General features: G+C 37.4%; 1 protein-coding gene across 1 annotated transcript; it reads left to right on the top strand.

Annotated features, from left to right (window-relative positions):
* The first annotated feature begins 4,545 nt into the window (after positions 1-4,545).
* LOC127641544 (T-box transcription factor TBX15-like) lies at positions 4,546-27,013 on the top strand. Its single transcript, XM_052124568.1, has 8 exons — positions 4,546-5,040; positions 9,370-9,577; positions 12,799-12,900; positions 16,238-16,409; positions 19,654-19,821; positions 20,070-20,134; positions 22,809-22,906; positions 25,071-27,013. Exons 1-8 carry the CDS (start codon positions 4,839-4,841, stop codon positions 25,904-25,906), a joined length of 1,851 nt encoding a protein of 616 aa, XP_051980528.1. The 5' UTR covers positions 4,546-4,838; the 3' UTR covers positions 25,907-27,013.
* The last annotated feature ends 354 nt before the right edge of the window (positions 27,014-27,367 follow it).

The following is a 27,367-nucleotide window of genomic DNA, read 5'->3' as shown; positions in this document are numbered from 1 at the left end:
ATTGTGTATTTTTCTTTTTATTTAAACAAAAATAAAATAATTTTCTTTTTATTTATTGGTATTGAGTAATATAAACAAGCAAAATCATTTTCACTCTCAGACATCTGCACACACATGCATTACATGCTGAGCAGGAGAAACTGCCAGTTCAGGAATAGTGGAAAACTCTAAGTCTGCTCATGGCCGGATGATGTTACAGGCACCTCATACATGCAAAGTACTGCAAGGATTGAATGATAGCAAGTTTAGCTTGTGTAAGAATAATGTTTTGATTCTCTTGCACGTCTATTTTTCCCCCAAGTATGAACATGTGAGCAGACCTCACATTATCAGCACATTAAGGAAGGTGATATGAAATGTACAAATAAAATGATTTAATAAGATGGGCACCACAAGAGAGGGCAATTTGTAAAATATGTCTGCTTTCCCTACATAACCAGCAGGCAGGGTTTTGATGCTTTCTGACGAACCTGGTTCATGCTGTTAATACAATTTTAGAAATCTGTTCTGGATCAGTACTCTGAAGTTTGTAGCAAAATGCTGGCTACTTTTAAATGTAGACTGGAGTTTATTAAAGGTAATCCAGGGGAAGTTCCTCAAAAAAAAAGAACTCAAATTGAAAAGATCTATAGGCCGCTGTTCACAGTGTATTTACATATGAGCGAGACTATAAAATACTGATTTATCCTTGTAATTTTAAATTGGAAAAGATTTAAACTCATAGGTCTTTCCTATACTGAAATTCAGACAAAAATAACATTTCCTGGGCTGTAATTACTTACCCTGCATGCCCACTTTGCCATGAAATAATCCTGAAAGTCACCATAAATCATTAAAAAAGAAAACAGTATTAACTCTACCCATACTATATTTCTTTAAAATTGTGATTGAAAAAGTTTCCTGCACAAACATGAATTGTATCTCCAAGCTGTTTTCTAAATTCAAGGCTATATTGGAGGATTAGGTGGGGGGTTTATTCGTTCCACAGGGCAATTAATGATCTGTCCAGCTAAATGATTCGTTTGTTTAGGGCTGTTTATTCATCGTTTATGATGTGGGCTGACGAAATGGCACGGAAAAGTCGCTTGTTATTTGGCCATATTTCACGTTGTGCTATTTGCTTTGAAGTGTCATTCATTCTCGCCCTGTTTAGATGCGCTATTTTTGGCTTATGAGGCTTATTTGTGCCAATGTTGTCAGATGGTATAGCCTCCATATGCGCAGGAAAATAGATATAATTTGAATCCGTTTGTTCAGGATTTTTTTATAATGTAATATATTTGTGAAATGAGCTGGTAAAAAAACAAAACGAGCTTAACGTAGAAGAACGTATTTTAAAATGTAGCCTATAATATTCAATTGACGGTGTGCAAATCGAAAGCAGGCGCGCGCGCGCGTGTGTGTGTGTGTGTGTGTGTGTGTGTGTGTGTGTGTGTGTGTGTGTGTGTGTGTGTGTGTGTGTGTGTGTGTGTTTTGAGTTAATTGTAATGGCTCATTATGTATATGCCGAGAGTTTTGTGCTCTTTATTCCAGGGGGTCAAACTTTTTTCGCTAATTGGGTGTTAAAGGTCATCAAAATGTATTTGATTCGAGGACGAAATAATCAAACATGTTGGTTCTCCTGTCAATTTAGATTTGTAACGTTTGCTAAAAAGAAACCCGTGTTTTGAAAACGTTTAATCCATCGATACTAAATCCGTACATCTCTTATGAGACTGGAAAGGAAATATGAGCATCCTGTGTTACTAATCGCACCAAGAGACCAATTATATTTGACAGTCTGCTGCTGTCTGGTTCTTTGTCGATGCATTTATCAATCACCATCGAATTGGGGTGCATTAGACAGATCATCAAAACAGTACAATATAAAGAGTGTACCGCATATTACACAGTAAATACAGGAAAAATAGAACGATTGATGGAGCATCATCATTTGTGTAAAATAATAACGGAAGGTCGTTTTGACACGTCAGTGGTATTGTGTAGATATAAGGGCAATAGTTATAGGGCAAAATGTGTCTATTTAGGAAAATGCTTCTTTTTTAAAAAAAACTAATTCTGCTTATTATTTGGGGGGTTTACCCCAAATACTATCCTTTCACCTATTGGACCGTTACTGAAAAAATTTGTATTAATTGAATTTATTTATTTATTTTTGTGCATACAAAATATTTTGTCTTAAAATATACTTGAGGGATTTTCATTAGCTACATACATTTTTAACATTTTAAAATGATTTAATATCAGATCAGATTACCTCAAAACGAACATTAGGCATTGCGATTATCTCAACTTGGATCAGGAACATTTTGCAGTGTAGATAGTGACAAACAGGTGTTTAGGAAAGTGTCGTGTTCATTTCTGTTGTTATTTAGTGTTTTGAGAGAAAATCAAATCAAAAGTCCCTTCGGCCCTTCATATATAAAATGATACGAGAATAAGAATATCCTATAAACAAGAGTACAACCTTAAATTAATTCTACAGGTTTTACACATGCAAACGAGCAAAGTGTACAAAAACTGCACACAAATTCGTACACAAAAAGTAGTAATTGGGCACATATTATAGTCTACATTGTGTAACGCGTATAAAGAACATTTGTAAAGGCCAGCACCAGCAGTAATTAAATTAAGATTGCACAAAAATGTATTGCACAGGTGTCAATACAATCTTTTATAATTAAAATATGCATTATTCTTGTCTTCGTCTTAATTGAGAGCTATTAAATATGAATTTAAAATTCACTTGATACATGGTGACAAGTTACATGACCTAAAATATACACTTTCATGTAGAGTTTAAATTGTGATGTTGATAAAAAACTAATAAATCAGTTTACAATTGTATTAGTGTCTAGAAAAATGCATGAACATATATATCTATTTTTCATCACCATGTTACTGAATCCCATTAAACTCTCAAGTTAACTGCCATCTTTAAAACGAAAACAATTATTGCTTTGAATACATTTTATTTTTAAGGTCTGTTATGCAGCTGCATCTTGCAGGTTAATCTCTCAAGTAAACCATTCTGACAAGGTCAATGAGTAATCAGCTAATTAGTCAATTAGTCAGGGAGTCCAGTGTGGGCTAAGTGCACTTTTACAGGCTGACTCAACGACTATTTTGATAAATAAAGTAAATGCGCGTAAAATTATGTGCATTGAAAGTAACGGGGCATAGGTTTTAATGTCGATGACGCTGATGCATGTACTTCAGTAGAAAATTGACTCCGTTATTTACCAACTCTTAAGCTTATAGTTAAAATGAATAACTATATGAATGATATGATATTCTCTCGCGGCATGGAATTATAAAATCAAAATGTAAGTAAAATTTTAATTTCATTTTTATTTTATTTTACTAAATGTAACTAATCACCTCAAAAACCTTTGCAAATATATATATATATATATATATATATATATATATATATATATATATATATATATATATATATATATTAAATGTAATTAGCTAATAGCCTTCACGTGCCGGCAACAAATCGCTCTGCTGTTTTAGAAGATTCGCTAATGTTTAAGTAGCTTAAATAATCGTTAGGTATTATAATATTCGTTTTACACAATAACCTTACAATTATTAATTGTAGATATATTGCTATTTGTTTGAAACACTTAATATTAATAATTAGATGAATATGTTAATTAGTATATTAATGAATATTAATAATAAGTAAATGTTGAAACAGTCGGTATAGCTATACTTTGTGATGTTAGTAACAACATTACCCGCAATACATTAAACGTATATATGTAGTATTGAAAGACTACATGTGGCCTAGAAATACAAATACAAAACACTTGCTGCTGGCAGTATAAATGTATGATCGTTTAACGGTGAAAATGTGGACGCGGGCAGAACATTTGTGTGTAGAAATACGGAATACAAAGGATTGCAAAGGGTTAAACCTCACGTTAAGTAAAATTTTTAAAGGTGAACTTTATAGGGACACTTTAAAAGACTAAGGCTTTAATCGTTGATTTTGGCGAATAACCGAACTTTGGAAAAGGTGAGGTGACCAACACGGAACAAGCAATGATGATAAAACAGAGACTGGACAAGCAAGCAGGAGAAAAAAATAAATATTTTGATCATTTTTAATCATAAAACGAACATTTTAAATGTTCTTAAATTAACCACTTCAACCAAACAAACGTTTAGCGATGGCCTGAACAAATAAAACCCTTCTCCGATAAATAAATAGCCAATAGTTTTTAATATTTATCGCTTGGACCAAAAAATTTCAATGAGAAAAAATACAATATATCTTTTTTAGACCCAGTGCTTATATCTGCTTGTTAAATCGAATCGGGCTAATTCAATGTAAGATGGTCATCTCCAAAGTCCAACTCAGAGTTTCTGCACCATGCTCGTTATTTCACCCCTCTTCCATTGGACGACATATTTTGGCTCTTTCTTTTCTGGCGTTACTCATTGGACGTCCTGCATTTGACAAACAGTCAGAGGGTTGCCCTTAAGGCTTCGAAAAAAGTTTCCCAGAAGTGAATATCAATCAGAGGACTCAAGGAGAGAAAGAGAGAGTTAGAGAAATTGGACGGAGACAGAAACAAACATCGAGATATATTAGCAAACGACCGTTTTGGACAAGGTATTGAGCCAGAGACTCTTCGTTTGGAATGGGTTCTTTTATATGTAAGCCTTTAAAGGGCATAGCCTAAATTAGATTTGGGATTGGAATACTGTTGTCGCCGCAGAGCTAAATCCACTCGTTACGAACGTTTTGCGCGAGCGGCGATACAGCGTTTGCCGCCCGGAAGGAGTTTTATTTGTCCTCCGTTGGATTTGCAGTGGAAGAGATGAGTGACAGGAGACGATCCGCCGCTGCGCTGAGTTCTCGAGCGCACGCCTTTTCGGTAGAAGCCCTGATCGGGACGAACAAGAAGCGGAAGCTCCAGGGTTGGGCAGAAAAGGAACTGGAGCTGTCTATGGAGAGCCTCGCGACCAACGGACAATTGGGAGACGGCGATGACCCTGCTAGTTGTCTGGATATCGATCCGGGTTAGTGCGTGATGACATGGCAAATTGAAATACATGCACTCCGTTCATTTCCCGTGTTGCGTCAGTTTTCACAGCATTTATAAGATTACTTTGAATCCAGGAATTTAAATGTTTTCCAGACAATGTCCGATGTGATTGCACCGCGTGAGCACAGGCGCGCACGTCACTTTAATTATGTAAAGATAGCTATTAATAACAATATCAAACTGAAAATCGTGTATGTTTTAACATGAAATTATTTTGCACAAAATAGTTTTTTTCTCTTTATCTTTCGAGGTTTTAAAATACAGAATTAGACTCTAGAATGGAACATTTGTTAATTGCGGTGTATTAGGCCCTAATCAATAACAGGGTCTCCGGCACTATTGGATTGTCAAAATCAGTGTTTTAATTCAGATTGAAAAGCAAGAAAGATAATAATAATTGACTGACGTAGGCCTATTAATCATCGATACATCACATTCACAGGTATCCAGGAGGGCCTAATAATTGGTGTCTTTTTAGTCATATCTGTAATTAGGCAAGCAGAAAATTATAGGGCCTATATATAACCTTCAAATTAAATGGAAACACCACACTTAAAAATTATTGCAGTTTTTAGGTTCGTCCGTGTCTACAGATCGTCTCATAAGAAACGTGTGCTTGTGCACATGGTCACAAGAGTGTGTGTGTGTGTGTGTGTGTGTGTGTGTGTTTCTCGGATTCATCGCTGTAGTTCAACTGTTGCAACGTTAGTCATCACTCCATTAGTCTCGCTTCAGAAGCATTTGCCATTAGACAGACCATTAAGCTGCGCACAACAGGCTGATTTGACAGACTGATCATTCTGTACATATTCCGATAAAGGTACTTTTGACACCAAATTATAAATATTACGATTTTCCTGATTTTAAAAAATAATGGTGAGCACAGATAGATAGAAGTCGGTTATATTAAAACATTAAATAGCGTTAATTCAGAGGAGGAACAAAACAGAGATAGGTGAGTTGCCTCACGAACAATGGTTTGCATTTTGCTGGAGAAAAAGTAAAAGAAAAAACAAACAAACAAAAATCCCTGTAATATAGATTTGGTAGGCTCTTTTTAAACGACAGTCACGGAATTGAGAGCTCTCTGAAGAGTTTGATATAATTCTACGTCATTATGTATTCCGGGCCAGCGGGTCATAACAGGTCTGTTTCCAGAAAACGGACTTCATCTTTAGCCTATACGATATAGGCCTATTTGTGAGTTAACATAAAGAGAATAAAACGATAATGACTTTAAGTTATAGTTATGTCGGTAATGTCAAACATATTTGCGTGCGTTTGCTGTAATTTATTAATAGCAAACGTTGAACCAGCCTATAGGCCTTTAGTTATAATAAAGTTGTACAGCTTGCATGGAAGACGATTTTGATTCAAATCTTGAGCTAAGCTGAATAGACCAAAACTGAATTTTTAATATCGTTCACCTAACTGCACCACGATCTTATTCCTGTTTATTTTAGCATAGGCTAATTGAATATTTCACAATAGAATAAAATTGAATATTTTATTTTCACACGATCAGGTCCAGTGATAATTGTTGATACGGCTGTGCAACATACACTACAAAACAGATAAATAGCCTAATATACAACAATTTAATTTAAGTGGTTCAATAATTAAATGTATCGAGATTGCACCGAATGCGGTATTCTCTATCTCGCGCGCATACCGGTGAAGAGAACTTCTCATTGATTGGAGACTGATGAATTAATTTTGTATATTATTTTCAGTGTTTGCATACTTCCCTCAGACTATTTTAGTGAACACTAATTGAACTATTTTTACCTCTTTGAACAGCACTATACAGTTCCAGGAAAGTCCCAGTTTAATTATATTAAATACAAATATTGTCTCAATTTATGTTGGTCTGTTTTAGCAAGTCTTCCTAAAACCTGAAGCGTTGAGGCATCGGAACGAAAACTTCTACCCCAAGGATGTGCGAATCATCAGCTGGCCTTTAATCTATTAAATCTATTTAATCTTTAATTTATTAAAAAATTAATAAATCTTTTGAATATCGATTTAAATAAGAAATAATGTATTATTAAACAACTTAAGGCATTAAAGAGTATTGGGAACGTGTTTGCTACTGATCTCCATCTTTCTATTCTTGATATATGTTTAGATTATGTCTTAGCCTCTCTCTCTCTCTCTCTCTCTCTCTCTCTCTCTCTCTCTCTCTCTCTCTCTCTCTCTCTCTCTCTCTCTTTCAAGAACGTATTTGATCAATTTTAAAGGTATTGGGGACTTATTGATGCTATCAGAACTTTCCTCTTTTAGACGAGGCTACTCATGACATATGGACTGTCAGATTTACACGAGGCATTCAGATCAGCACACCATTCACAATTTAATGTTTTGAGTTTAACCCACCCTTGCTCATTGTGCTTTTCATAACCCAAAGTGATGACTTGAAAAAAGAGTAATTTACTTTTAATGTATCAGTATAGCAATAGTAAATAAAAATAGGCAGGTACACATTTTATTTATAATAATAGCCTACTCAAAAACTGGTACCGGTTTAAATGTCTTAATCCTGGGTGATTTGACTTTTACACTTATTCAGCCCCAATGAAGTCTGGGATTCTTTAATACTCTATTGCCGAAGTCTGCATTTATGTTAAGCTTTTTAAGGAATTCTTCTAAAATACTTTCCTTGAATGGCATTCAAAACATCACATTTTTGCATTCCGTTTGCATAATTCAGAGAGACGAAAGTTCAAATGAAAGACGACAGATGTGTAGATTTCAAAAGAGTCTTAATCTTTATTTTTATTGCCCCCCTCTTACATGAGACTGAATGAAGTCCAGCGGAAACAGGTGGTTCTGTTCCTGGTGGATTGGGTTACTCTGCAATTTCATGCTTAGTAGATCGCCTCTATCCCAAGAAAAAAAATTAGGTCATTCTCAACTAAGTCAAACTCGTCTAGAGGAAGAAAAAATGAAATGACTAATGTGACAAGTTTGCAGCAATGTTTGGCAACAGGCAAGTAAAAAACAAAAATAAACGCAGTAAACACTTATGAAATTACCTTATGTAGAGCATTCAGGGCAGTATCTAAGTCTTGATGAAACTATAAAAAACAACAGGCCTACTGAACATTATTATTAAATGATTGGTCGGCTGTCATACCCTCAAGTAACAGCATTTATTTATTTTTGTATTTGCGTGTATAAGTAAAAGACGCAATCATGTCTGTTATTCCCAAGAATAGTGTTCTCATGTCCAAGGTAAAGGTGAAGTCTTCTGTTAGACCGAAAGCAAATATCAGGGCTGGTAACCAACAGTTCGTTGTGTTATGCTTTAGGTAATTGGGTTAAGAGGGTAATAGGATAGGTAGTCTTAAAAAGTGGGCAAAGGGAGTCCTGGCTCAATGACAGCATCTCAGACGGGTTTGGGTGGAGTCGAGAACTCTTCAGCTCTGGGTCTATCAACAGCCATCTTTCTAACATGCTTGAAAGAACGTGTGAACGAGATGGTGGGGACCGTGTCTTTAATTATGCTGATAGAATCTCTCAAGAAGACGCTGAAACCTCTGGCTCTCTTTGACTCTGGGTCTGGGATTCAGAGACTCTCCCGTGTTCTCAGAGGGTTCTGATGTGCTGTGCATCCCGTTGATGGTTTGGCCTGGACTGCTGGCCAGTCTCTCCGCAGCTTCACGGTTGCACAGCCTCGCTTGCATGACTTGTACAGTACAGCCAAAACAATCCAGCTCATTGCAATTTTGAAGACTGAGTGGTGGCCTGAAAAATAAAATGGATAAAACAATAATACAATATGGAAATAATTAAACCACATAGGCTACATAGGTATATTTTTGTGGTATTTGTGTGTTTTCTGTATAATGCCATTGAAGTTGTAGCAGAGGCAAATATATCTGCTTTTACATCTCAACAGTTTAAATACGGGGCACATACAGTATTTGATAGTTCCATTTTATTTCAAGACGCAAAGGGCCTATACGTCCATGTTTGTTTTATAGCTAATGGTAGCCTTATGATAATTTTTCCAAGTAGGCTGCCAATATCTCCCAAAATCATTAACATTTTGTCATATGTCTGTTGGTTAATAATGTATAGAATCCGTTTTTACACACTATTTGTTTTGCTTTATTTTTGCATTTATTTATTTATATTCTTTAACATTTATGGCCGCAATCCGTGATTGTCTGAGTGAATCCAAGTCGTAATTCTTTATGGCTACAGGTGATTTGGTTCTAGCACTCTATATTGCCAACAGGCCTCCTGAGCCCTCCTTCCTGCCGTTGGCGTTTAGAAAGATTTAATTTTCTTGTTGTAGATTCGGAGGCCAGCCCGGGCTCTGACGGTGAGGGTCTGGCAGAGAGGACGTCCTGCTCGTTCGGCTCTCCGGCGGACCTGACCTCTGCCGCCTGCGACCCTTCGCCCTCAGCCTCTATGGAGGAGATCCAGGTGGAACTGCAATGCGCAGACCTGTGGAAACGCTTCCACGAAATTGGCACAGAAATGATCATCACAAAGGCAGGAAGGTAAATATATGGGAATTGCGAACTACTGCTTAATTAGAGTGTCATAACTATTTTTTGAATAATATTTTTTCTATTGTTATAATTGTATAATTATTATTTTATTTTTTTGGGAAAGCAATTTCCCATGGAGTGTGTAAACAATAGCCTATAAACATGGAAACATGAAAATTTACCTAATTGGCCTTTTCCCATTGATTTCTATTGTTCTTAAATGAACCTCTTTATAAATATACGTCCGATCCTCTAAAACCATAAAATAGCAAAAAATATATAAAAAATAAAAATTCTTTAATTTTCTTAATTTTGATTTCGCAAATTTAATTTATAGCCTACCATTAAACCTTAATGGTATAAAAACAATGAAAATCTACTTACCTTTTTTACATAATATTGATTAAAGTGAGTGCGTAAATTTTACTTTAACATCTTAAGTTAAGAAACTTTTACTTACCTATAAATAACGCCGTTCTTAAATAAAATTAGTAGGCCTAACATTTAAATTAACATCTTATTAGAACATAGGCTATCACATTTTGATTGAACTTTCAAAAAAATGATTTATCATGTATCTATGACATATGGGAGCCTCCCACAGGAAATATTAATGCACGTAGTCTATTAAACAACATTACCCTGCACTACTGGTGATATAATAAAGACAAAACACCATGACGGTGACAATCAACAGATCATTTATATTTTATTTTATTTATTTTTTCATCACGAACGGGTAGTTTTGAGTAGAAAATGAACTTAAGACTGCACAAAACAAGAACTTACAAAATGTAACATCAAAATTAACACAAAAAACCGTGTAAATGCAAATAGTGAAACCACGCAAGCTCATTAATTATTCAAGCCCAGTGCATGTTGGGAGTCAAATTTACTTATTTAATTTATCAGTGAATTTTTTATAAAATTAGCAAATAAATATGATAAGGTTTCTTACTTTAACACATTGTACTATCAAAATATCAAACAATCATAAATTATACAGCTAGAGCATTTTAAAATGTTTTTTTTTAATTTATTTATTTATTTTTTTTACATTTTTTAGTGTAGAATTTGCTTTAGCCTAATTTTATTTTATTTTATTCATATTTTTAAGTTCACGCTTAAACTAACTTATTCAGTGAGGAAAGTTATCTTTTCTGCTATATATAATACACCACAACATTTTCAGTCTACCATTTTGGATTATTTATTTTTTATTTTTTATTGAATGCAGAAATCTTTTGGTCTCTTTATAAACCATTTTCTTCCTTTTTAACGTCATCAGAATGAGATTTAAACTGGCTGCAAATAGAAGCCCAGAAATACAGATACATATTTAGGCAAGTCTATTCTTTATTTCTTCTCTTTCGGGCACACACAAGGTAACACGCACATGCACAAGGTAACATGTTGTTTCGCAATGTGATGTGGCTGCACGGGGACTAACATGAAAACGTTTTCGCGGGCGCTAATGTGTTACACATGGGGACAGGGGTAATCACAAACCACACAACTTACATGACGAGCGGTATTTATTCCACTACATAGGCCTACCGACCGACCCCTGTGACTGTGGGGCAAACAGCACAACAACAACTGTTTCTAATTAATATGTTTGAAATATGATTTTCGTTTTCCTTCTCTTTTGACCGTCAATTACAGCCCAAACCGAGCATATAACTTAACCTACACAGTTCATAGAAATACCTTTTGACTCTTTCTTTCTCGGCGGGATTGCCAGATATGTGTGTTTTTACACGATCAAACCAACATGGAAACATTTCTCCATTTATTGGTGTCTTAAAACACGGAGTTGTAGTTGTAGTTAAGAATAGCCTACTTTCTGACTGTAGTGGATTACTATAAAATCTAGGTTATTCATAGGAGTCCAGGTTGAGACTTAAATTTCCAAGTCCTTGTCTGTGAACCGGTTTTTTATGTGGTGTTTAATACAAATCTCGTGAATTATTTCCCCAAATAACGTTCTTTCAAATAGGAATAATACATTTAATTATAATATGATCATTAAATAATAATATACATTATTCTTTTAGCATTTTTTAATTTTTATTATTTAAACTGTTGACGAAGTATCATTTAAGAAATAAGCTTTATACGCCTGCCTGGACCTATATACATCAACAGCCCTTTCCGCTTATTCTTGACGCTGCAGCAACATTTCCCGAGGGTAAAGATTTTTCGTTGTTAAACACATTTTGTTTGTGCCAGCAACCTAAATATAACAAAACTTTCGTATAAACCTTTTCTAAAATCTTTTGGGCTACTTTAAATATCTTTTTAGGCTCCTCGTTTAAGTCACTAATTGAGCTCTGCTTTTGATGAATAGTCGAAAGAATGAATGAATAGTCGGGTGTATTTTATGCACCTGCTAATAATAATAACCCTATAAATTTAAACGGGGGGTATGGTGGATAACAGACACTTTCTCTCATTACGAAGAGAGAGATTTATGATGTTTAAATTAAAAGACATTGACGTTGCTTTTGAAGTGTAAAATAAGGAATTAGTAAAAATGTCTTTTTAGGCAGGGTTGTGTTTTTTATATGTACCCTTTATATATATATATATATATATATATATATATATATATATATATATATATATATATATATATATATATATACTGTAAAACAATTTTGTCATGTGCTTAATGTTGTAACGTCTAAATAAACAGATTTTATTCAAGTGTAATATTTATTTATGTCATCTGATTAAATTAACCTGTCCAATTTGGCCACACCAACTACATTTAATTATTTGGATGAAGTAGGCCTAGATATTAATCTTTGAGGTAACAATTGTAGGTTACCAAATTTTTCAGCATAGCTCAATTTATTAGTTTTTAGTATTTTTATTCTATTTTATAGTTTATAGCATTTTAGTAGTTTTTTTAGACAAAAAAAAAATTAATTAAATCCAAATATAAAAATGTACATGTTAGTCAACTATTTTATTTATGTTTGAGGGTGGGAGTTTTCAGTATAATAGACATGACAGTAACACAAGCTATTCCTTTATCATGCATTTAATTAATTGGTGATATTCCTCCTTGAATATTTAGTGTCAATATTTTTATTCTTTTAGTGTATTCTTTCTATTTTTGTATATTTTTTACACACTCTTTCTGACTTTTGATAAGATCATCCTACTGTACCATATTTGTCCTTTCCATCACCGTGTAAGTAATTACACCTGTTCTATTTCAGGAGAATGTTCCCTGCTATGAGAGTTAAAATCGTGGGACTGGATCCACATCAGCAGTATTACATTGCCATGGACATTGTACCGGTGGACAACAAGAGATACAGGTATGCACAGCTTTGGAGAGTGAGAACGGTGGAAAAAGGCACATTTAATTGGACGTTTAACTATGAGCAGGAAAGTTAATCCATCTTGAAATTGGATGGGAGATTTACATGAAGAAGAGATAGCCACAGCAGCCTCAACAGAAATGCCGTATCAGCATTCAAGGTGGTGTAGTGTGTCCCTATGATTCTGCTCTCACCATGACAACTTTCCATTACACATGCTTACAAATAAGCTTTACTTGTATGCAACTAAAGCCTGAATGTTCTCTCTGTAATTGCCTGGCCTATATTTCATCACAAGTTTGTTAAGTCTTATTAAATGTAGTTCATTTATTTTTAATGGAGAATAATGGAGACCTTATGAGCAACATACAATAGGTTAGCGCTTCTTGTTTCCTCCTGTGCACGCTTATAGTCAATACATGCTTCTGAATTTAGTTTTGGTTCAATGAAACAATATGAGTTGCGTGAAACATTTGAAATCTGAATTCATGGGTTTAGAGGCAAAAGAAGATGCGATACAATGTGATTCTGATGTCCAAGACTTTCTAAGTCGTTTGGGAAAGCCTTGTTCTCTATGTTTTATCTGTTACTGTGAGGTATTTTAAAAGGGTAAACAGAGAAAGGTAATGTTTTTAAATACACTATATGATGTTTCTTCCAAAAAAAACCATGAACACAACTTGTATTACATGTTAAGTACATTGTAAGACAATAATCTTCAAGTTCAATCAAGTTCGATTAAATTGAGATTAATAGATGCATTTATTGAAAATTAAACCACAGCCATTCAAAAACTGTCCTTAAAGAGGGCCATTTAAAGCCCCCCAACATCATGGAGGATTTTGGAAGCCAAAAGATCTTGTAAAATTAAATAGGATTTTCTCCCTGGCTGGGGAATTTACCACAAGGCTTTGCAAATGGAGCAGAGAGATGTCATTGGAATGCCTCATGTGTCTCGAGGGCGCGGGTCTGGAAACATGGCCTTTATTGGAATTTACTCACTTTACTTTTTTTAAGGAACATAGAGTTTATACTAGGCTTGTTAAATCTTTTTTTTACGTGTTACTTGAATTACTTTACTCTTTAATGTGGGCATTTGGTATGGTTTACATTAGAAAGAAGAAATAGAGGAAGCAGAGCGGCCTATATTTTTGGATCTCTGTAACAGGCACTCTTTCTGTTGTTAATGTATGAACAAATATCCAGTGTGCTCTGGCTGCCGACTGTTTGTCCATTTATGCATTGGCCTGTTGTCTCTTCATTTTTTTTCTTTGTCCAGCTGTCCACTTCAGGCATGTTTGTGCAATCTCTCTTATTTCATTTACACACACACTCACTCTCAGATACACAGAAACGCACATGGTGCAGGCACAACTTGATGTAAACGCAGAGCACATGCTCTGATCCACGCTGCAGGATAGAGTAAGTGATACTTACTCTGTCAGTAAAGTAACCCGATATATGATTTGGTGTATTTGCTGCTGTGTTATGTGTGTATCAGTCAGTGTTAGACAGAGAGCACAAGCACACCAGAGGCAAAAAGCTTGAGACAATTTGTATATGTTTATGGATATACAGTTTGTGTGAAAGTATGATTAAGATTTTGTCATTTAATGTTTCTGTACTAGACCATAATTAGAATATAATAAATATGGAATTAATACAGGTAAAGTGGGATACTTTTAGACGTTGATATTGATATATTGGCAAAAGGTCTCCCACTTTACCTATATTCACCTTCAATGAAAAATTGCATTTTATAATTAGCTTTCAATTCATAATTATGTCATGTTGCTTCATCTAAAAGTATAAAGGCTCCTGCTTGTGTACAGTGTACTGCATGTGTTAAATATTGCTGGACTCATCATCCGTCCAAAAGTGTATCACATAAAGTTGGATCTTTATTGATTGCACGAATGCCAGATGGCAGATTTATGAAAGATGAAAGAGGGCTAATCAAATTCCAGTCCTTTTGGGGTTTAGGTTTCTATCTTCTTTAACACTTTCACCACTACATAGAGCATAACCCTAAACAGGACTCCAAACAGGAAATTACAAAAACGCTGGGCAGTCTATTCTTACATATGTGAGGGAATTCAGGGAAAGTGAATGGGAGTATGCAAGTATGTGTAATAGCATTTGTATGTGTGTTAGAGCACTCAAGCTAATGTTTAATATACACCCACTAAGCACTATAATAGGAACACTATGGGCCTAATACATTTCTTCAGGAGAAACTTCTGCTGTTGTAGCCCATCTGCCTCAAGGTTTGACATGATGTGCATTGTGAGATGCTATTCTGCTCACTACAATTGTACAGAGTGATTATCTGAGTTACTGTAGCCTTTCTGTCATCTCAAACCAGTCTGGCCATTCTCTGCTGACCTCTCTCATCAACAAGGCATTTCCATCCACAGAACTGCCGCACATTGGATGTTTTTAGTTTTTGGCACAATCTGAGTAAACTAGAGACTGTTGTGTGTGAAAATCCCAGGAGATCAGCAGTTACAAAAATACTCAGAGCAGCCCGACTGGCACAAAGAATCATGCCACGGTCGAAATCACTAAGATCACATTTCTCTGATGGTTGATGTGAACATTAACTGAAGCTCCTGACCCATATCTGCATGATTTTATGTACTGCACTGCTGCAACATGATTAGCTGATTGTATAATCACATGAATAAGTAGGTGTGCAGGTGTTCCTAATAAATTGCTAAGTGAGCCCTTATAATCAGCATTAGATCCATTTGGGCCTTCTATGTACAGTATGCTGACTTGGAGGATGTTGAATGCTGCCAAGCAATAACAAAAGGAGCCAAATGAGAGTTTTGTCCATGTTTGAGAGCTTAATGATGACTCTGGCAATGGCGTTGCAGTTAAGCACTTTCAACTGTGCGCATGGCCAGAACTAAAGGCATCCAGCTGTGCCTCAGGATGCAGTGTAGTGCCCCTCAGGCTCTCAGCTGGGGAAAAGCCCTGCAAACAGCAATTTTAGGTGAACCCATAGACACTGTTATCAAATCAGTAACACTGAGAAGGGTTATATAAACTTTGTAATACGTTCTGGTTGTTCGTGCTTTAATGATACTGATAAGAGTATCAGATTCTTTTAATGCTTTCCGTTTGTTCCATTTGTTTCCAATAAAAGTTTAATATTTTATGACAGTCCAAAAAAACAATTTCTCAGTTCAACAGAATGTTTATGTATCTTACATTTTTATGGTCTATTAAAAGTATTTTCTGCAATCAAGAGTTGGATATAAGAGCACAGCAGTAATTTTTGGTATTACAGTCTCATGGGCTACAAGAAAATATGTGTTTGTTTTTGTAGGTATGTGTATCACAGCTCAAAGTGGATGGTGGCGGGAAATGCAGACTCCCCAGTGCCCCCAAGAGTCTATATTCACCCAGATTCTTTGGCTTCTGGAGACACCTGGATGAGACAGGTGGTCAGCTTTGACAAACTCAAACTCACCAACAATGAGCTGGATGATCAAGGCCATGTGAGTGCACACCTTCAGCATTTTAACATCCTCAACAGACAATCGCATTACTGTAAATGTGTTTAATAGTACTCACAATTATAATATGCTAAATATATTAAGCTAGGCTACCTTGAGACAGTTTGATCAAGTTAGTCCATGTTAAATAAAGAAAATGCTTAAAAATATGCAAAAATAAACTTAAGCCCCTTTAAGTGAAGCGACCAAAATCCTTCATGCTAAAAACTGGGAAAAACAATTACAATATCTACAAATACAGCAATGTACTGTATGTATTTGAGTGAGTGAGGAGACGGTACAGACACCTGCGTATCTCACACACTTATACAACAGAGGATTCATAACACACCCACAAGTTGATGGATCACATGCCCAAATGGACATCTCCCCTAATGTAAGACATCTGTATATTCTCTCAAGTATAAAAAAACATTACCCAATGTATTCTCTGAATAACTTGCAAAACTGGAAAGATTTTAATAATAACTTGACTGTTATTCCCAGTGTGTCTAAGCTGAACAACTGCTGGATCCATGGTATTATTTGGGAACGTATTTGTGTTTTTACCCAACATATAAGCGTATCCTCCAGATCTTAGGTTTTTGTCTCCAAGTTATTAACCTGCTCCATTGAAGCACGGAAGGACTTTTGATATTCTAAAATTCACCGTTGACCAGCGTCTTGTTGTGCCGGACACTGTTCTGTGGCATTGTGGTGAGAATGTGATTGAACATAGTTCATTTCAGAGCTATATTGTTGCAGTAAAAGTGACTTTAAGGAATTGGGTGATCCATCCAGCTCTATTCAAAATAATGAGACCAACAAAAACAATTCACTTAATTCGCTCAGTATAATTTTAAAGGCTTTAGAGCCTATGTGCTGCATATACTAGGCAAATGCTGAGTATTATTCACAGTGAGGCAAACTTATCATTATTACCAAAGTTTAGACTAATTTTAAATGGTGGCGATAATGATACGCTTTGACACAGTTGAACCGTTTTGATTAATGTGACTATCCATTTTTCATTTATGCAGAGTGATCAATTTATGCATCTGCCCATGACCAGTTGGATGGTGCTCTAAAATCAGTGCACAGAGAGGAAGAATAATTGCACATGACAGGCTGTGTGTTCTTTGCCATGGAAAAGATACAATGTATCAGTATTTTAAATGCAGATTTGGTGTTGGTAAAATAGCTGCCTTATGCCAAGTCTGAAAAGGTTTCTGCTCTACTGGCATCTCCTCTGCATATGGGGCTGTTTTTACTTGAGTCACTGATGCTATCACTTGAGTATTCTGACAAATGTAATAACATATGGGTGTTAGAAGTGCAGCAGGCTGGTGTTTTTTCAGGAAGAAGAGTGGGGACTTTTCTTATACCACAACCTCGTAAAAAGAGACTTTATTTTTTTGTTCGCCTGGAGGCCGGAATTGAAGTTAACCCTGGAATGTCCTGTGTGGGACCTTGCCGTCTTGGAATATATGAACCTTCCTCATGTCCATGCTCCTGACAGAAAATAATTTATATTGCAATATGATTGCATAGAAGATTTAAGTGCATTGTAAAAAAGTGACTATGTCCAGTTAGGAGCTGTTTCTGTCTAACCTGACCCTTAAAATGACTTTTATTATTGTCATTCATTAACTTAATGCAGTCAGGTTGATTTAGTCATGTTAGATAATATTTTGAATCAAACCAGTTACTTCAGATGTCACCACATAAATCACATTTTGCCGTTACCAGTCAAAACATTGTTCCCCAGTGTTATTAAAGCAAAAGTCAGTTATTAAAGTTGGAGACATTGCAAATTATGTTTTTTTTTTTTTTTTTTTGTGTTAGATATCGCCTGCAAATTCCTTTTTGCCCATTCAACTCAGAGATTGTTAACAAATGTATCTGTGGGAATACAGCAGTGTTACTTTGTACACTTCCTCTGGCAGCTCTCGGCAGTCAGTCTGCATTGATGTGGTGTTGTCTGGCCTAAGGCAAAACTGGACTCTCCTGGGCTGTGTACTCGGGAAGCTGGAATATTAAATTTACTGTCATCAAGCTGCTTTGCAAAGGCCTCTCTTCTCTTCCCTTACGTCCTTGGTTGCAGCAGACCCATGAGACTCACACTGACACTGGGAGTAATTAGAAACAGACCAGGACTGTGATACAGCATGTTCACATATGAGACCTGTGTGGATAGACACACACACACACACACACACACACACACACACACACACACACACACACACACGTTTCATTTTCAAAGAAACATCGTTTAGTATGTTTTTTTTTCTCTCCCCCTTTTTTCTCCCCAGTTTGGAATGCCCAATTCCTATTGTGCTCTAAGTCCTCGTGGTTGCGTATTGACTCGCCTCAGTGCAGGTGACGGAGGACAAATCTCAGTTGCCTTCGCATCTGAGGCCGTCAACCTGTGCATCTTATCAGGTGGCTTGTTGAGCGCATCACCACGGAGACATAGCATGTGTGGAGGCTTCATGCTATTCTCCGTGGCATCCATGTATAACTCACCACATGCCTCACCGAGAGCAAACCACATTATTGCAACCACGAGGAGGTTACCCCATGTGACACTACCCTCCCTAGCAACTGGGCCAATTTGTTTGCTTAGGAGACCTGGCTGGAGTCACTCAGCACACCCTGGATTCAAACTCGCGACTCCATGGGTGGTAGTCAGCGTCAATACTCGCTGAGCTAACCAGGCCAACCGTTTAGTATGTTTTTTTAAGCAATTCTGAATTATGGGGACACTAGAAATGTCCTCATAAACCACATTTATAGCATAATACCCTTGTAATTACCAGTTTGTAACCTAAAATATGTCCTCGTGAACTACCCCAAACACCCCCCCCCCCACACACACACACACACACACACACACACACACAGAGGAAAAGCAGCTTTGATATTCACAAACTCATTATGCGATAGACCTATAATGCATACAGCTAGAACTGCATCAATGAGCTCTTGTGATTACACCAGAGAATCCAATTTGATTTATATAGGACTTTTTATGATGCATACTGTTATGAAACAGCTTTACAGAAAATAGAGAAAGAAATAGAAAAATAGTGCCTTACAAACCACAATAGTTTTTACCCCTCCAATTCAATTGATCAAATATAAAGAACATTGGTGTATTTTCCTTTAATTTGGACAACTGAAAACAATCTAGGTCTAATTAATGTTCCTTCTAGATTAGTTGAAAATATCTCTTTATCTCTAGATCATCCTGCACTCTATGCACAAGTATCAGCCCCGTGTCCATGTGATCCGGAAAGACTTCAGCAGCGAGCTCTCTCCAACCAAACCGGTCCCCACTGGGGAGGGTGTGAAGACGTTCAGCTTCCCAGAGACTGTCTTCACCACAGTCACAGCCTACCAGAACCAACAGGTCCATTTCTGACTGTCAGTGTACAGCAGCATTGTGAACATGAAAGACCACTAATTTATGCAGTTCGGGTGTTAGTAGGCATAACAAAGACGTACAAGTTTTACTTTTGTAACTGTAAATCTAGAGATAAATCTTAAATCATATTTCAAAGATTTGTTTTTTTCCCTTCTATTAGTTTATTGAAAGAATATTGAACATTTCAAAATATTGTAAATATTATTAAATTTGGGTTTCTTCTCCTGCAACAGATTACCCGGCTAAAGATCGACCGCAACCCATTTGCCAAAGGATTCCGGGACTCAGGGAGAAACAGGTAGATTTTTAGGAAATCTTACCCTTCCTCTGTATTGTCCATGCTGTGTGTGCAAATACACACATATCTCAGTATTGGCCTTTCATATGGAAATAAAACCCTTGAGATACCTCCTAATCCCACATCCCGCTACATAAAATCACTCAATCAGTCGTCTGCCAAGAAAACACAGTCAGTCTGTGATAAAGCAATCTGATTGAGGGCAGCCAAAAGAAAAATCCCTTTTCTCGCTTTTTTAACTCCCTTTCCTCGATCTCACCCACCCTTTCACCCTCCTGTCTTCATTTCTTTCCCTCTTCCCGTATTTCCATCTCCTCACATGCTCCTCATTGCTCCATCCCTACAAGATGCAAGTCAGAACGGTCATATATTGAGAGAAAGTCTGAGACAGATCCCTCAGCACATGAAAGCATGCTTCCATCTGGAGAGTATTATCGACCCAGATATTTGAGACATCTTTTTTCATTTTTTCAAACAATAGACCGCCTGATTTACGAACTAACGCTAGATTTTAATTGCAGAAAATTTGAGATTAAAAGATAATTCAGGAGTAAGATATATATATATATAGAGAGAGAGAGAGAGAGAGAAAACACTCTTGCCCTCACAAATATATCCTTATTTAACTAACTATAAATATATAAATATAAAGACTTTTTTGGACAATAAAACTGTTGATTTACAGTACCCTGCTTGTACCAGTAGCAAAATGGCTGCCGTGCAGGGCTACGGAGGACTGGCAGACAGCACCTATGCCTGCCTCTAGACAGCAGGAGGCACAGTACCCTCTGCCCAGGTCTCAGATTCCTTTTTGCCCCAGAGGACTTCCTCTCTTGTCACTGCAGGGATGCAGGGCATGGCCCATGCCTCATTGGCTGCCGGTAACAGCAGTGGAGGCAGCAGTGGGTGTTAGATGGATGCATATGGAAGTCAGCTGGCCTCTTTTCCTGCATCCCAGCTGCAGTATGTAATGCAGGCAGGAACAAGCTCCGCCTCCGCATTAACTGCTTCACCAGGCTCCTCCCCTTCCCCTGCCCAGATGTTCCCTGGGAACCATCATCACGTGCAGCAGAGCACTTATAATGCATTTTATCTTCACAATCCCTACAACCTGTACGAATACAACTTCCCAGCCTCACCGCGCCTGGCAGCCAGCCCGGAGAAGCCTCAGGGTGGCTTACTGTGCTCCTCCTCCTCCGCCGGAGCATTTGTTGATCGCCAATACCTGTCCAACAGCAGCATGGACAGTATGCACATGATCAGCCACCCCACCGGCAGCCAACAGGGTGCCAGCAGCTGTGATGGGCGCCAGTATGGCTCCTCATTTCAGAAGTCTATGCACATGGTTTGAAAGAATTGGAAAAAACTATTTAAATAAATAAATATACCCAAAACAGATCAAAACACCAAACATGAACTGCTGCTACAGTTGTTTTGCTCAGCTTTACAGGGCTTTCAGTGTTTTAATGATTCAAAATGTCTGAAACATTGGTGTAAGCATGAAGCATTTCACCATTATTGTATACAAAACTGAACTGACTCAAATGAGACTCCGTTTTTTAGAAGACGTTCTTAATGGACGCTGAAGGGGATTCGTATTTGGTGCAATAAAAACAGCAATAACATGACCCCATAAGGGACTCAGTGAAACCTTCAGCCTGAACAAGAGACATTCACTAAAATGTGAGCAAATAAATGTCAGTTTGATTATTCTGTTGTTGAGGATGAATGGTAAAGTATATGAAGCTTGTCATAGAAGACATGATACAATGTAGTAGAACTCAGAAATGTAAAAAGTGGCATTTTTCAGAGACGGGATACACGGATGAGCGGTCTCGGGATGGAAAAGAAGAAAAATACTTCCATACTAACAGTAACTGTGTATGTTTCTGAAAATCTGCTCTACTGGAATGATCCTGAAATGTTGAATATTTGCCCATTGGTTAAAAGTGGCTTAAAATCCTGGGTGGATTACCAACATAAACACAAGCCCTCACACAAATATCCTTGTTTAACTAACACGGCAAAAATATAAAGACCTTTTTTGTACAATAAAACTGTTGATCCATCACAAAGTAACCATAGTTCCATTTATGCAATGGATACCTCTCATCCCAGTTTACAAACCACAGATTTAGTTGTAAAGTTTGGCTTTTTATGATCAGTGGAATCAATTATACTTGACCAAGATATAAATCAGTTTTTAATGTAAATCGCAATCGGTCTTGTTAGTGATGTATTATATTATGGGAAAAATCTTTATTTGGCAAGTAGTATTTTGGTCTGATTCAATCTCATAGTATGTGGTTCCTGCTGGTGCTTTAGTCATTAGAATGTCTCACTAACGAGCAGAAGGGAGTGGAGAATTACTGCCACTTAAATAAGCCACAAGGCAAGAGCCAGTGCTGGAGCAGGAGCTCAACTAGCACAACAGAGGGGAGTAAATCACACAGGAAGGGGAGCCATGTACAGAGCAGCGATGAAACATCACCCAGATTTATGTGCACAGTGAAAACCTGCTCCTTTTACAGGCTCCAGTTTCCTTAAACTCCTCCATTCCTTTACTCTGCCTCTTTTTTTGCAACTGTTTGTGCATAATCTGACATTCTCACCTGTTTTCTACTCCTTCTGATGTCTCTTCCTCCACCTTTCTCTGTCACTTTCCCTTGTGCAGGACTGGTTTGGAGGCCATAATGGAGACGTATGCTTTCTGGAGACCCCCAGTAAGGACGCTGACATTTGAGGACTTCACGAACATGCAGAAACAACAAGGTATGTGCAATGTATGGCCCTAGAGACTCAACTCAACCGCCATCCAGGAGATGTTTTTAACATCCCTGGTTGAACAGCAGAGGGTTTGGATTTCAAACTATTGCTGCATATATCCTTTAAAAAGTTTCTGTGTCACTGTGTGGCCACAACAATCACATACCGCACTGAATTTATGAATGATTTTCTGAGCCTGTATGGAGCTTTGCGATGGGTGGGACATTTTTGTGTTTTTGTGTCCAAGAGTGAGGTTGTCTGTATGTTTGTTCAAATGATCAAATGCTATATCATTTCCTCTGCCCATTAATGTAACAATCCACTATGAATTTTAGCATTTTTTTGGATGCTTGCTCTTGCATGCATTTGATCACTGTAACCATCTCCACTTGCTCAATCTCTTACGCATAGCTAATGTTATGGCCCAGATGATCAAATGTTGATGTAACTACTTTTTTTCTGCCTGGGTTCATCCTCATCAGGTCAGAATAATGTGAGCTCAGTTTTTTTTCTGAGTGGACATCTGTTTGTCATCACAAACTCCTCGAAACAGATTAAATGTTAATTAAAGTTCTCGCACGGATGACAAAATGCTGTGTTGTCTCACTCCACCCCCAACCCCGCACCCTAAACCGATTTCCCTCAAGAAGTACACGCAGATCTATTGGAGTAATTCGTTATTCTCAAGCACCATTGAAGCCTCTCTCACCCTTGCCCGAAAACAGGAGAAAAGCATGACATCACCTCCAGTTCTCTTTTTCCTTAGCCAAAAGAACAGAACCTTGTTGTGTCAACCAGAACTCTGCTCAGTATTATCGAAGGCATACAGAGATGGCCGAACCTCAGCCAAGAGAGTTCTGAATTATTTAGTTATGCAGACTTTCCTAACCATAGACCAGACTACATTTTCAAAACAACAAACTGAATGCTGGCCAATTTCTCATTAATAAAGAAATATGTGATTGATATCCCAAAGCTATCATTCAGCTCCAAGAGTTTGACTTATTTACTGTGTATATATGCCAGTTGTTCTTTTTTCCCTCACATCATATGCCCAAATGCTGAGTGTTATGCTGTGAGAAGAAGACCACCTCAATACTCTGTTGACCAGACATGCAATGTTATCAAACTCAAGCCACATTTGCATATCAATATTTGCCACAGTATCCCTGAGATGGCTGCAGTGAGTTAACGGACAACAAGACATCTAAGGGGCCGTTCACACAGGATGCATTCTTAAGTTCAAAAACAAGGGGGAATGGAGTTTAATTATTTTTAACAACATGGCATCTTACAAATGTACTTTTCATGGTGAAAGAATCTGAAAAAACAGCTAAACATATTGCAGTCTCAAATGAACCTGTTGGACCCATGTTATATTAGGTGTCTAACTACTATGTACTTAAGCATGTGATCCAATGTACTCATTATGTACAAACATGTTGTTGAATTGTACTTACTGTATATTTAAAGTGTCTGCATTTAATTGCATCTGTAGTTAAATTGTTAACCTTACCAATAACCCTAACCCCTACCCCTATCCCTACTCCTAAACCTACCAGTAACCTCAGTAGCAGAAAATATGAATCTTGTGAGAATTTTGCAGAACAACATGTAACTACACAATAAATACATCGTATTGTGTGTATTTTAATGTTAGCACATAGTAGTTAAAGACATCTAATATAAAGTGGGACTCATTTGTCTAGTAAATATTAATATAGGAGAGAACATAACAGATGGGTGCAAGTATGTGTTCTGTTTGATTTACCCCTGAAGAAGCTCAGCAACTTTAAAATAGCTAAACTCCACCATTTAACAGTGAAAATTTACAGTGTCTTTAATGTAGAATATCACTCTATGAGCACTTTATTATGGCTTAATACGTGGCAGTTGTTGGCAAATTTGAACAGGCCTCTTTTGTAACTAAAGGGAGTCAAGGATGCAGTGCTCACCATAAGCAGCCAAAGTGACTGCTCATGGCCCTTGGGATAAAATAAGAGATATGCTCTCAGTGTGATTGTTGGACAGCGCCTATGTTTTCAAAGCTGGCTGTGTCACAATGTTCTCTTATGTGAGTATTCACTTATTCTTCATGGATAGGAATTGTATGTTCAGTGTGTCTTTAGGGTTTGTATGTTTCTAAATGTTTGATGACTCTGCTTTTCAGGAGGAAGCACTGGCACCTCTCCCACTACCTCTAGCACTGGCACTCCATCTCCTTCTGGTGCGACACACCTTCTCTCCCCCTCCTGCTCCCCTCCTACTTTCCATTTGGCCCCCAACACCTTCAATATGGGCTGCAGGGAGAGCCAGCTGTGTAACCTGGGCTTGTCCGAGTACCCTGCTTGTGCCAGAAGCAACATGGCTGCCCTGCAGGGCTACGGAGGACTGGCGGAAGGCACCTACGGCCGCCTCCAGACAGCAGGAGGCGCAGTATCCTCTGCTCAGGCCTCAGATTCCTTTTTGCCCCAGAGGACTTCCTCTCTTGTCACTGCAGGGATGCAGGGCGGGGCCCATGCCTCATTGGCTGCCGGTAACAGCAGTGGAGGCAGCAGTGGGTGTAAGATGGATGCATATGGAAGTCAGCTGGCCTCTTTTCCTGCATCCCAGCTGCAGTATGTAATGCAGGCAGGAACAAGCTCCGCCTCTGGATCAACTGCTTCACCAGGCTCCTCCCCTTCCCCCGCCCACATGTTCCCTGGGAGCCATCATCACATGCAGCAGAGCACTTATAATGCATTTTCCCTTCACAATCCCTACAACCTCTACGGATACAACTTCCCAGCATCACCGCGCCTGGCAGCCAGCCCGGAGAAGCCTCAGGGTGGCTTACTGTGCTCCTCCTCCTCCGCCGGAGCATTTCCTGATCGCCAATACCTGTCCAACAGTAGCATGGACAGTATGCACATGATCAGCCACCCCACCGGCAGCCAACAGGGTGCCAGCAGCTGTGATGGGCGCCAGTATGGCTCCTCTTCTCAGATGTCCATGCACATGGTTTGAAAGAATTTAATTTAAAATATAAAATAAAAATAAACCCAAAACAGATCAAAACACCAAACATGAACAGCTGCTAAAGTTGTTTTGCTCAGCTTTACAGGGTTTTCAGTGTTTTAATGATTCAAAATGTCTGAAACATTGGTGTAAGCATGAAGCATTTCACTATTATTGTTCTAATGCCTGCGAGACCAGCCGTTTCAATGAGGTGTTATCATTATGTAGGACATATCATCTCATTACACACTTACCTTATCACTCATCAGACTGAAATAGAGTGAAAACATGACTTGTGTTCATCTCTTACATGATATGCTGTTAATGCAAACGGATATACAGGCTTCACCAAATTGACTGTGTTGTTGTTGACCTGCCAACCTCAACAATGTGCAAAACTGAACTGAATCAAATGAGACTCCGTTTTTTAGAAGACGTTCTTAATGGATGCTGATGGGGATTCATATTTGGTGCAATAAAAACAGCAATAACGTGACCCCATAATGGACTCAGTGAAACCTTCAGCCTGAACAAGAGACATTCACTAAAATGTGAGCAAATAAATGTCAGTTTGATTATTCTGTTGTTGAGGATGAATGGTAAAGTATATGAAGCTTGTCATAGAAGACATGATACAATGTAGTTGAACTCAGAAATGTAAAAAGTGGCATTTTTCAGAGACGGGATACACGGATGAGCGGTCTCGGGATGGAAAAGAAGAAAAATACTTCCATACTAACAGTAACTGTGTATGTTTCTGAAAATCTGCTCTACTGGAATGATCCTGAAATGTTGAATATTTGCCCATTGGTTAAAAGTGGATTAAAATCCTGGGTGGATTACCAACAAAATACAAGCAATAGTGAATGCACGCAAAACACATAGGCTTTAAATAGTTGTGTGGATAAAAACAATAGGAAGACAAGGTAATTAAGGTATATGCTTTGGAGTGTTGTAGATAAATATATTTAAATGCTAAGCAATGATACAGTTATATGGCCAGTTTATGGTGAATTCAAAACAGTGTGGGAAAGGAATGAACTAATATTGTTTAAGACTTTTAAGACTGTAAATACAGGTGCTAAGCACACAAAGTTCATTAAATAAACATAATAAGTCCTCTGTATGTTTCTTGAAAGAAATCAAGCATGTTTTTTTTTTTTTGACTGTGGTTTCATAATGGCATGTACTGTATATAGGATGGGTCTTAATCAGAAAATCAATGAATCAGATTTAGTCATCACAACAATTTCAGATCGACACAATCAAATATTTATTTTCTTTATATTAAGTTCTAAATAATCTAGTTACTTTCAAAACATACAGTACAGTAAAATGATAGTTGTTTAATACAAGCCATTGACAGGATGTATATCCCTGCTATGAACACATATATTTTCATCTATTATAACTAAGGTTTTGAGGGAGAGAGAAAAGGATTTTCTGAAAATCAATATATGTAAAAACAAA

The sequence above is a fragment of the Xyrauchen texanus genome, unplaced genomic scaffold, assembly GCF_025860055.1.
Source record: "Xyrauchen texanus isolate HMW12.3.18 unplaced genomic scaffold, RBS_HiC_50CHRs HiC_scaffold_103, whole genome shotgun sequence".
In the NCBI taxonomy this organism is placed as follows: domain Eukaryota; kingdom Metazoa; phylum Chordata; class Actinopteri; order Cypriniformes; family Catostomidae; genus Xyrauchen; species Xyrauchen texanus.
Note: the sequence above shows the minus strand (reverse complement) of the source record. Positions and strands in the feature narration are given on the sequence as shown.

Coding starts and splice junctions, on each gene's coding strand:
- LOC127641544 (XM_052124568.1), top strand. CDS start 4,839: ATGAGTGACAGGAGACGATCCGCCGCTGCGCTGAGTTCTCGAGCGCAC. Junction 20,135..22,808: donor CGGGACTCAGGGAGAAACAG/GTAGATTTTTAG, acceptor TCCCTTGTGCAG/GACTGGTTTGGAGGCCATAA. Junction 22,907..25,070: donor GAACATGCAGAAACAACAAG/GTATGTGCAATG, acceptor TCTGCTTTTCAG/GAGGAAGCACTGGCACCTCT.